We start from the raw sequence: 11064 nt of genomic DNA, 5'->3' as shown, positions 1-11064 counted from the left end.
ACCTTGGGGCCTGGCAGCCTGCGTCGGGCTAGCGGGAGGCCAAGGTGTGTCTTTGCGGGGGGGAGGGGGGGCGGGCCCGACTTTGTGGAAGCCCCCCCGACCTTCGGCTTTCCAGGGCTGAAGGTCCAAAAAAAAAAAAACAACCTTTGGGGCTTCGTGGCCTCCCTCCGCTGGCGGGAGGCTGAGGCGGCTTTTTTGGGGGGGGGCCTCCCTCCGGAGTTTTTGTTGTTTCAACCTTAAGGCGTGGATGATGGGTTGTGTTGTCAAATTTCGAGGTTGGGGGGGCTTTACTTTTGTTGTTTTGCTCGGTGCCGCGATTCCATCACCCTTTTATACACACACACACACACACACACACACACACACACACAGATATACAGGTACATGGATCTATATGTATATAGGATTTGCAAAGTCCTGCAAATGTATGAGGGGAAAATTCAGATATAAAATTAATGTATATAAATAGATAGATACAGATATATAAGTACATAGGGTGTCAGCTCACCACAGCCGCTCCTGAATGAACACACGAGACTCTCTGTGGTATCACCAGGAACTTTTACTGTAGGAAACATGAACATCAGAAAAGCCAAGAATGGGAGGCTCCGGCCAACCCTCCTTTATATACCCTCCCCCTCATTTGAACAGTCTCTTCCCGCTCAGTAAAACCCCGCGCAAATTCCCCGCCAAGTCCAGCAGCCGTTTCTCCTCCGAGTCCTGGGACGCAGGTGTCTTATCAATGTCAGTGACCCTGAAACTCAGAGCCACATCCAGGCTCTAGTAGCAGGGTTCTGACATGGCGTCCTCCTCCCCTTCGTCCTGGAAGGAAAAGATTAAACACAACTATTGTTCTCCGCTGTCCAGAGTTCCTTTATACTTTTTTAACAGGCTGCAATGGAATACCGGGTGTACCTTTCCTAGGTCCTTTGGTAGCCTCAGCTCATAGGTCACTTCGTTTATTCTTTTTGCTACCCTGAATGGCCCTATATAGCGTGGAGCCAATTTCTTGGATGGGAACCCCAATTTCAGGTTTTTTGTGCTCAGCCAAACCAGATCTCCTTCGCCCAATTTGTCCCCCTCTCGGCGCCTACGATCCGCAAAGAGCTTGTACTTCTTTTGTGTTTCCCGCAATGCCTCTACCACGGTTTGCCACCCTTGCTTGATTTTGGCCGGCCATTCCTCGTCGGTCTGGCCCTCCCCTTCCTTCCACTCGGGTAGCCTGGGGAAAGGTGCCACCTCCTGTCCGTATACTATTTCGAATGGGGCACGACCTGTGGCCGAATGTACGGCCCCGTTAAAAGCCATCTCAGCAAACGGAAGAAGGTCCGCCCAATCATCCTGTCTATAATTGGTGTACATCCTTAAGAATTGGCACAGTGTCTGTTGGGTACGTTCGACCCCCCCGTTGGTCGCGGGATGAAAGGCCGAGCTCAGGTTCCTTTCTGCTCCTAACAGCTGTAAGAATTTTCCCCAAAATTTTGCAGTAAATTGGACTCCCCGGTCACTAATTATCTTGTCGGGACACCCATGTAGGCGATATACATGCTTCACATACAAATCAGCAAGTTTTTCAGCTGAAGGGAGTTTTGGCAGGGCCACAAAGTGTGCCTGTTTTGAGAATAGGTCCAATATTGTCCAAATGTATCTGTGGCCTCTGCTGGGGGGTAGTTCGCCTACAAAATCCATGGCTACGCATTCCCATGGCCTCATGGGCTCCACCACCTTCTGCAATAGCCCCTGGGGCTTCCCCGGTGGTGTTTTTCCCTCTGCACATAATTCACACTGCGTGACGTACCCCCTGGCGTCTTTCCTCATTCCGGGCCACCAGCATTGTTTGGCCAACAGTTTAATAGTCCTGGTGGGGCCTAGATGACCCGCACCCTTGTTATCATGGTACTTCCTTAACATTTCTCGTCTTAAACATTCAGGAATATACAATTTCTTATTTACAAACACCAAATCCCCACACAATTCTCCCTTTTCTTTGTTAGTTTGTAACCATTTGTCCATTCCATACGCTCGCTTCAACTCTTCCTCCCATATTTCTCCTCCCCCCGTGGAAATGGCAGTACGTTTGTTTTCTTTGGCCGCTTGTGCTCGAGTTAGTACTGCCAGGCCCCATTGCTTATCAAGAAAAATACTCCCTTCAGATTCCTGAATTCCTCCCCCGTGCTGAGGCATCCGAGAGAGAGCGTCAGCGAGTATGTTATGTTTCCCCTGGAAGAATCTGAGTCTGAAATCAAAACGGCTGAAATATTGGGCCCATCTAATTTGCTTCGCTGATAGTTTACGAGGGGATCTTAGATACTGTAAATTTCTATGGTCAGTCCACACCTCAAACGGTGTTCCACTTCCTTCCAGAAAGTGTCTCCAGCACTCTAGTGCTTTTAGAATCGCTAAGGCTTCTCTCTCCCAAATCGGCCAGTTTTTTTCTGTATCGCTAAACTTTTTTGACAGATAGCCACATGGCTTCAGGTTCCCCCCCTCGTCTTTCTGTAGCAGAACTGCCCCATATGCCCGGTCTGACGCATCGCAATGTAATACAAAGGCTTTAGACATATCAGGGTGCTGTAGGACAGGCTCCTCAGTAAAACGCTTTTTAAGGGCTTCGAAAGCTTCCTGGCATTCTATTGTCCAGGTCAGTTTGGCCCCTGGGGCCTTCACTTTGGCTGTTTCTCCCCTGCCTTTAGTCTTTAACAAATCCGTTAATGGCAAAGTGAGGCGCGCAAAGTCCTTGATAAATGTTCTATAGAAGTTTGCGAACCCTAGGAAGGATTGCAGCTGCTTCCGTGTTTTGGGGGCTTCCCACCCCCTCACGTCTTCTACCTTCGCAGGGTCCATCGCCACTCCCTGGGAGGAAATCCTATACCCCAGAAAGTCTATCTGGTCTTTATTGAACTCGCACTTGGCAAGCTTCGCATACAGTTTTGCTTCTCTCAACTTTTGCAGGACTTCCCTGACTAGTTCTATGTGTTGCTCCTTAGTCCGAGATACTAACAATATGTCATCTAAAAAAACAAAGACTCCCTTGTACAACAATGGATGCAACACTTCGTTGATTAATTGCATGAACGCGGCGCCTCCGCCGCACAAACCGAAAGGGAGCACACGATAATTGAATAATCCGAATGCACAGGAGAAGGCCGTCTTCCACCTGTCCTCTGGTTTAATCTGCAATTTATGGTACGCTTCAATTAAGTCCAATTTAGTGAATATCTGTCCCTCCGATAACTGGGCGATCAAGTCCTTCACTAAAGGTAGGGGGTATTTATTTACAGAACTGATTGCATTCAGGCCCCTGTAGTCAATGCAGAGCCTCAGCGTTTGGTCCTTTTTGCGCCTGAACAACACAGGCGCCCCTAGAGGGGAATTTGAAGGCTCTATGAAACCCCTCGCTAGGTTTTTATCAATGTATTTTCTCAGTTCCTCCTTTTCCCTAGCCGACATTGGGTATATTTTTGCCTTAGGAAGCTCTGCTCCTGGGACTAGCTCTATCTTCACTTCAACTCTCCGCTTCGGTGGGAAACTGTCTGCTTCCTTCTCATCAAATACGTCCACAAAATCCCGATACTCTGGGGGTAATTTATCTGCCAGTTCTGCTATCCTGATAGAGTCTTCCTCCCCCCTTTTCCCCGGCTCCCTCTCCACTTCCTGGCTCCCTCCTTCCAACTTCATCCTGAAGATCATGCTCTTATCCTCCCAGTTGATTTGCGGGTTGGCCTGCCCCAGCCATGGCATGCCTAGTATAACATTATAGCTGGCTATTTGTGATATCACAAATGACACCTTTCCTTCCCAACTCCCTATCTTACACTTTACATCTTCGGCACTGTACTTAGCTAATGATCCCGATGCTGTGGATCCGTCCAACTGCGAAAAAGCTATTGGGGATTCTAGGTTCGTTCTTTCGCATCCCAATCCCTCGGCTAATTCAGGGGAGATGATGTTCCTGGAACATCCACAATCCACAAATGCTTTGCAGGTTGCTTGTTTGCTGCCACTTTCCAGCTGAATGGGGACCACTATCATGGCTTTGTCCTGACTTACCAACCCCCCCGAGTGGTGCCTCATCGGTGGTTCTTCCTCGGCGCGTTTCCCTGCCACGGCTCTTGGTTTGGGCGGGCCTCCGCCTTCCCCTTTTCTCTGCCAGCACTCGGCAGCCCTGTGGCCCAAACGGCCGCACACGAAGCAGCCCCTCCTGCTGGTGCTCACGTTCCCTGTCGGCTCCGTTCTCCTCCCGGCTGGGGTTGATCCCTCCTTCCGGCTCCCCTCTTTCATCTGCGGCCGCTGCTGTAGCCCTCCTCGGTGCCTCCTCGCCTGGGCCAGCGATGTCTCGATGCGCCCCGCCAGCTGAATCCATCCGCGCAGTGTGTCAGGCTCATCACGATGCACCGCCCAGGAGAGGATCTCCCGCCTGAGCCCCTCTTTGAAGAGTTCTATCTTTGTCACTGCAGACCATTCCGGCACCTTTTCAGCGAGGCATTGGAACTCCTCCGCATACTCAGATACCGACCTCTGCCCCTGGGAGACGGTCTTCAACTCCTCCCTCGCCCGGATCTGCTCCAGTGGATCTCGGAAACGGGTCTCCAGGGCCCCCATAAAGCGTCGGAGTGACCCCAGACATGGGTCGCGCCGCGCGTGTAGTTGAACGTACCAGCTGGCCGCTCCCCTCTTCAACACTGCACCAATGGCCCGTACCCGGCTGGATTCCGTTCTAAAAGTGTGAGCATTGTCCTCCATATAGCCCCTCACCGTGGTCAGGAAAAAATCCAGTTCAGAGGACTCTCCCCCAAACTCGATCCTTAGTTCCTCTCGTCTCGGTAGGGGTCCCTGTGGTGGCAATCCCCAATTCTCCGCCCGTCGCAAGCCCCCTTGCGGGCCAGTGGGCCCCGCTGCTGCTTCCCTTTGTCCTGTGCCACGCCCGGCATTCGCCAGGGGCACCAGGGTCTCAGCTGGGAGCGTAGCCGGGATTCTCGGAGGCTTTTCCCCTTCGTCGTCACTCTCCTCCACCCGCGTCAGGCTCGTTTGGATCTTGGGCCGGGCACCGGGCTCCTTTCGCATTTCCCTTCCCTTCGGTGCTGGGAGGTCTGCAAAGCCCTGGCTGCTTCCCATGCTCACGTCCCACATTGAGCTAGCCCGGAGTTCCCTTCCTCGCTCCGGCTCCGCCAAAACCGCCAGGCGCTCCATCGCCCTCGACATCACTGCCAGGGTGGTCTCCATCGCCGACATCCTCTCCTCCAGAAACACCATCTTTTGCGGGCCTGGGGAAGGTGAACCTTCCTCTCCTCCGGTGCTATCTCCCCGCACCACTCCGCGCCTCTGGGTTACCCCATTTGGCTGGGCATAAGCGGTGGATGACGCCAGGGCCGCCAGCTGGTGGAACTCAGCGTCCGGCTCGGGAGTGGCCCTTTCCGACCTTCCTCCTCCGGCGCCCAAGAGCTCTTCATCCTCCACTTGCATGTTACACCTCACCGCTACAGCGGGATGGTGTCCGTATTCTTGGCTTAGTGTCAGCTCACCACAGCCGCTCCTGAATGAACACACGAGACTCTCTGTGGTATCACCAGGAACTTTTACTGTAGGAAACATGAACATCAGAAAAGCCAAGAATGGGAGGCTCCGGCCAACCCTCCTTTATATACCCTCCCCCTCATTTGAACAGTCTCTTCCCGCTCAGTAAAACCCCGCGCAAATTCCCCGCCAAGTCCAGCAGCCGTTTCTCCTCCGAGTCCTGGGACGCAGGTGTCTTATCAATGTCAGTGACCCTGAAACTCAGAGCCACATCCAGGCTCTAGTAGCAGGGTTCTGACATGGCGTCCTCCTCCCCTTCGTCCTGGAAGGAAAAGATTAAACACAACTATTGTTCTCCGCTGTCCAGAGTTCCTTTATACTTTTTTAACAGGCTGCAATGGAATACCGGGTGTACCTTTCCTAGGTCCTTTGGTAGCCTCAGCTCATAGGTCACTTCGTTTATTCTTTTTGCTACCCTGAATGGCCCTATATAGCGTGGAGCCAATTTCTTGGATGGGAACCCCAATTTCAGGTTTTTTGTGCTCAGCCAAACCAGATCTCCTTCGCCCAATTTGTCCCCCTCTCGGCGCCTACGATCCGCAAAGAGCTTGTACTTCTTTTGTGTTTCCCGCAATGCCTCTACCACGGTTTGCCACCCTTGCTTGATTTTGGCCGGCCATTCCTCGTCGGTCTGGCCCTCCCCTTCCTTCCACTCGGGTAGCCTGGGGAAAGGTGCCACCTCCTGTCCGTATACTATTTCGAATGGGGCACGACCTGTGGCCGAATGTACGGCCCCGTTAAAAGCCATCTCAGCAAACGGAAGAAGGTCCGCCCAATCATCCTGTCTATAATTGGTGTACATCCTTAAGAATTGGCACAGTGTCTGTTGGGTACGTTCGACCCCCCCGTTGGTCGCGGGATGAAAGGCCGAGCTCAGGTTCCTTTCTGCTCCTAACAGCTGTAAGAATTTTCCCCAAAATTTTGCAGTAAATTGGACTCCCCGGTCACTAATTATCTTGTCGGGACACCCATGTAGGCGATATACATGCTTCACATACAAATCAGCAAGTTTTTCAGCTGAAGGGAGTTTTGGCAGGGCCACAAAGTGTGCCTGTTTTGAGAATAGGTCCAATATTGTCCAAATGTATCTGTGGCCTCTGCTGGGGGGTAGTTCGCCTACAAAATCCATGGCTACGCATTCCCATGGCCTCATGGGCTCCACCACCTTCTGCAATAGCCCCTGGGGCTTCCCCGGTGGTGTTTTTCCCTCTGCACATAATTCACACTGCGTGACGTACCCCCTGGCGTCTTTCCTCATTCCGGGCCACCAGCATTGTTTGGCCAACAGTTTAATAGTCCTGGTGGGGCCTAGATGACCCGCACCCTTGTTATCATGGTACTTCCTTAACATTTCTCGTCTTAAACATTCAGGAATATACAATTTCTTATTTACAAACACCAAATCCCCACACAATTCTCCCTTTTCTTTGTTAGTTTGTAACCATTTGTCCATTCCATACGCTCGCTTCAACTCTTCCTCCCATATTTCTCCTCCCCCCGTGGAAATGGCAGTACGTTTGTTTTCTTTGGCCGCTTGTGCTCGAGTTAGTACTGCCAGGCCCCATTGCTTATCAAGAAAAATACTCCCTTCAGATTCCTGAATTCCTCCCCCGTGCTGAGGCATCCGAGAGAGAGCGTCAGCGAGTATGTTATGTTTCCCCTGGAAGAATCTGAGTCTGAAATCAAAACGGCTGAAATATTGGGCCCATCTAATTTGCTTCGCTGATAGTTTACGAGGGGATCTTAGATACTGTAAATTTCTATGGTCAGTCCACACCTCAAACGGTGTTCCACTTCCTTCCAGAAAGTGTCTCCAGCACTCTAGTGCTTTTAGAATCGCTAAGGCTTCTCTCTCCCAAATCGGCCAGTTTTTTTCTGTATCGCTAAACTTTTTTGACAGATAGCCACATGGCTTCAGGTTCCCCCCCTCGTCTTTCTGTAGCAGAACTGCCCCATATGCCCGGTCTGACGCATCGCAATGTAATACAAAGGCTTTAGACATATCAGGGTGCTGTAGGACAGGCTCCTCAGTAAAACGCTTTTTAAGGGCTTCGAAAGCTTCCTGGCATTCTATTGTCCAGGTCAGTTTGGCCCCTGGGGCCTTCACTTTGGCTGTTTCTCCCCTGCCTTTAGTCTTTAACAAATCCGTTAATGGCAAAGTGAGGCGCGCAAAGTCCTTGATAAATGTTCTATAGAAGTTTGCGAACCCTAGGAAGGATTGCAGCTGCTTCCGTGTTTTGGGGGCTTCCCACCCCCTCACGTCTTCTACCTTCGCAGGGTCCATCGCCACTCCCTGGGAGGAAATCCTATACCCCAGAAAGTCTATCTGGTCTTTATTGAACTCGCACTTGGCAAGCTTCGCATACAGTTTTGCTTCTCTCAACTTTTGCAGGACTTCCCTGACTAGTTCTATGTGTTGCTCCTTAGTCCGAGATACTAACAATATGTCATCTAAAAAAACAAAGACTCCCTTGTACAACAATGGATGCAACACTTCGTTGATTAATTGCATGAACGCGGCGCCTCCGCCGCACAAACCGAAAGGGAGCACACGATAATTGAATAATCCGAATGCACAGGAGAAGGCCGTCTTCCACCTGTCCTCTGGTTTAATCTGCAATTTATGGTACGCTTCAATTAAGTCCAATTTAGTGAATATCTGTCCCTCCGATAACTGGGCGATCAAGTCCTTCACTAAAGGTAGGGGGTATTTATTTACAGAACTGATTGCATTCAGGCCCCTGTAGTCAATGCAGAGCCTCAGCGTTTGGTCCTTTTTGCGCCTGAACAACACAGGCGCCCCTAGAGGGGAATTTGAAGGCTCTATGAAACCCCTCGCTAGGTTTTTATCAATGTATTTTCTCAGTTCCTCCTTTTCCCTAGCCGACATTGGGTATATTTTTGCCTTAGGAAGCTCTGCTCCTGGGACTAGCTCTATCTTCACTTCAACTCTCCGCTTCGGTGGGAAACTGTCTGCTTCCTTCTCATCAAATACGTCCACAAAATCCCGATACTCTGGGGGTAATTTATCTGCCAGTTCTGCTATCCTGATAGAGTCTTCCTCCCCCCTTTTCCCCGGCTCCCTCTCCACTTCCTGGCTCCCTCCTTCCAACTTCATCCTGAAGATCATGCTCTTATCCTCCCAGTTGATTTGCGGGTTGGCCTGCCCCAGCCATGGCATGCCTAGTATAACATTATAGCTGGCTATTTGTGATATCACAAATGACACCTTTCCTTCCCAACTCCCTATCTTACACTTTACATCTTCGGCACTGTACTTAGCTAATGATCCCGATGCTGTGGATCCGTCCAACTGCGAAAAAGCTATTGGGGATTCTAGGTTCGTTCTTTCGCATCCCAATCCCTCGGCTAATTCAGGGGAGATGATGTTCCTGGAACATCCACAATCCACAAATGCTTTGCAGGTTGCTTGTTTGCTGCCACTTTCCAGCTGAATGGGGACCACTATCATGGCTTTGTCCTGACTTACCAACCCCCCCGAGTGGTGCCTCATCGGTGGTTCTTCCTCGGCGCGTTTCCCTGCCACGGCTCTTGGTTTGGGCGGGCCTCCGCCTTCCCCTTTTCTCTGCCAGCACTCGGCAGCCCTGTGGCCCAAACGGCCGCACACGAAGCAGCCCCTCCTGCTGGTGCTCACGTTCCCTGTCGGCTCCGTTCTCCTCCCGGCTGGGGTTGATCCCTCCTTCCGGCTCCCCTCTTTCATCTGCGGCCGCTGCTGTAGCCCTCCTCGGTGCCTCCTCGCCTGGGCCAGCGATGTCTCGATGCGCCCCGCCAGCTGAATCCATCCGCGCAGTGTGTCAGGCTCATCACGATGCACCGCCCAGGAGAGGATCTCCCGCCTGAGCCCCTCTTTGAAGAGTTCTATCTTTGTCACTGCAGACCATTCCGGCACCTTTTCAGCGAGGCATTGGAACTCCTCCGCATACTCAGATACCGACCTCTGCCCCTGGGAGACGGTCTTCAACTCCTCCCTCGCCCGGATCTGCTCCAGTGGATCTCGGAAACGGGTCTCCAGGGCCCCCATAAAGCGTCGGAGTGACCCCAGACATGGGTCGCGCCGCGCGTGTAGTTGAACGTACCAGCTGGCCGCTCCCCTCTTCAACACTGCACCAATGGCCCGTACCCGGCTGGATTCCGTTCTAAAAGTGTGAGCATTGTCCTCCATATAGCCCCTCACCGTGGTCAGGAAAAAATCCAGTTCAGAGGACTCTCCCCCAAACTCGATCCTTAGTTCCTCTCGTCTCGGTAGGGGTCCCTGTGGTGGCAATCCCCAATTCTCCGCCCGTCGCAAGCCCCCTTGCGGGCCAGTGGGCCCCGCTGCTGCTTCCCTTTGTCCTGTGCCACGCCCGGCATTCGCCAGGGGCACCAGGGTCTCAGCTGGGAGCGTAGCCGGGATTCTCGGAGGCTTTTCCCCTTCGTCGTCACTCTCCTCCACCCGCGTCAGGCTCGTTTGGATCTTGGGCCGGGCACCGGGCTCCTTTCGCATTTCCCTTCCCTTCGGTGCTGGGAGGTCTGCAAAGCCCTGGCTGCTTCCCATGCTCACGTCCCACATTGAGCTAGCCCGGAGTTCCCTTCCTCGCTCCGGCTCCGCCAAAACCGCCAGGCGCTCCATCGCCCTCGACATCACTGCCAGGGTGGTCTCCATCGCCGACATCCTCTCCTCCAGAAACACCATCTTTTGCGGGCCTGGGGAAGGTGAACCTTCCTCTCCTCCGGTGCTATCTCCCCGCACCACTCCGCGCCTCTGGGTTACCCCATTTGGCTGGGCATAAGCGGTGGATGACGCCAGGGCCGCCAGCTGGTGGAACTCAGCGTCCGGCTCGGGAGTGGCCCTTTCCGACCTTCCTCCTCCGGCGCCCAAGAGCTCTTCATCCTCCACTTGCATGTTACACCTCACCGCTACAGCGGGATGGTGTCCGTATTCTTGGCTTAGTGTCAGCTCACCACAGCCGCTCCTGAATGAACACACGAGACTCTCTGTGGTATCACCAGGAACTTTTACTGTAGGAAACATGAACATCAGAAAAGCCAAGAATGGGAGGCTCCGGCCAACCCTCCTTTATATACCCTCCCCCTCATTTGAACAGTCTCTTCCCGCTCAGTAAAACCCCGCGCAAATTCCCCGCCAAGTCCAGCAGCCGTTTCTCCTCCGAGTCCTGGGACGCAGGTGTCTTATCAATGTCAGTGACCCTGAAACTCAGAGCCACATCCAGGCTCTAGTAGCAGGGTTCTGACATAGGGATTGCAAATGCATGCAGGGGGTTAATGCCTATATATCTGTAGGAGAGTTTAACAAATATTTCAGGGGAAATGCTTTTATAAGATTAATGGATATATATTTTTCTTCTTCCTGACTTGCAAAACATTCTTTTGGTTAAGAGCGAGGGAGGCTTTGGAAAACACACTGATAAGGGAGGATAAGAGAGAAATATATCATATATTGCAAGCAATGGCCTCCAGGTTCTGTTGCCC

The 11064-nt window shown here is 52.3% G+C and overlaps 2 protein-coding genes across 2 annotated transcripts; both read right to left on the bottom strand.

Annotated features, from left to right (window-relative positions):
• Positions 1–498: 498 nt before the first annotated feature.
• On the bottom strand, positions 499–5598 carry LOC134299872 (uncharacterized). The gene is made up of 2 exons (XM_062983849.1): positions 4051–5598; positions 499–822 (listed from the first exon to the last, which is right to left on the bottom strand). The coding sequence occupies exons 1-2, from the start codon at positions 5596–5598 to the stop codon at positions 781–783; spliced, it is 1590 nt and encodes a 529-aa protein (XP_062839919.1). The 3' UTR covers positions 499–780.
• Positions 5599–5709: 111 nt separating this feature from the next.
• LOC134299873 (uncharacterized) lies at positions 5710–10832 on the bottom strand. The gene is made up of 2 exons (XM_062983854.1): positions 9065–10832; positions 5710–5836 (listed from the first exon to the last, which is right to left on the bottom strand). The coding sequence occupies exons 1-2, from the start codon at positions 10610–10612 to the stop codon at positions 5795–5797; spliced, it is 1590 nt and encodes a 529-aa protein (XP_062839924.1). The 5' UTR covers positions 10613–10832; the 3' UTR covers positions 5710–5794.
• Between the last annotated feature and the right edge of the window lie 232 nt (positions 10833–11064).

Source organism: Anolis carolinensis, chromosome 1 (genome assembly GCF_035594765.1).
Source record: "Anolis carolinensis isolate JA03-04 chromosome 1, rAnoCar3.1.pri, whole genome shotgun sequence".
Lineage (NCBI taxonomy): Eukaryota > Metazoa > Chordata > Lepidosauria > Squamata > Dactyloidae > Anolis > Anolis carolinensis.
Note: the sequence above shows the minus strand (reverse complement) of the source record. Positions and strands in the feature narration are given on the sequence as shown.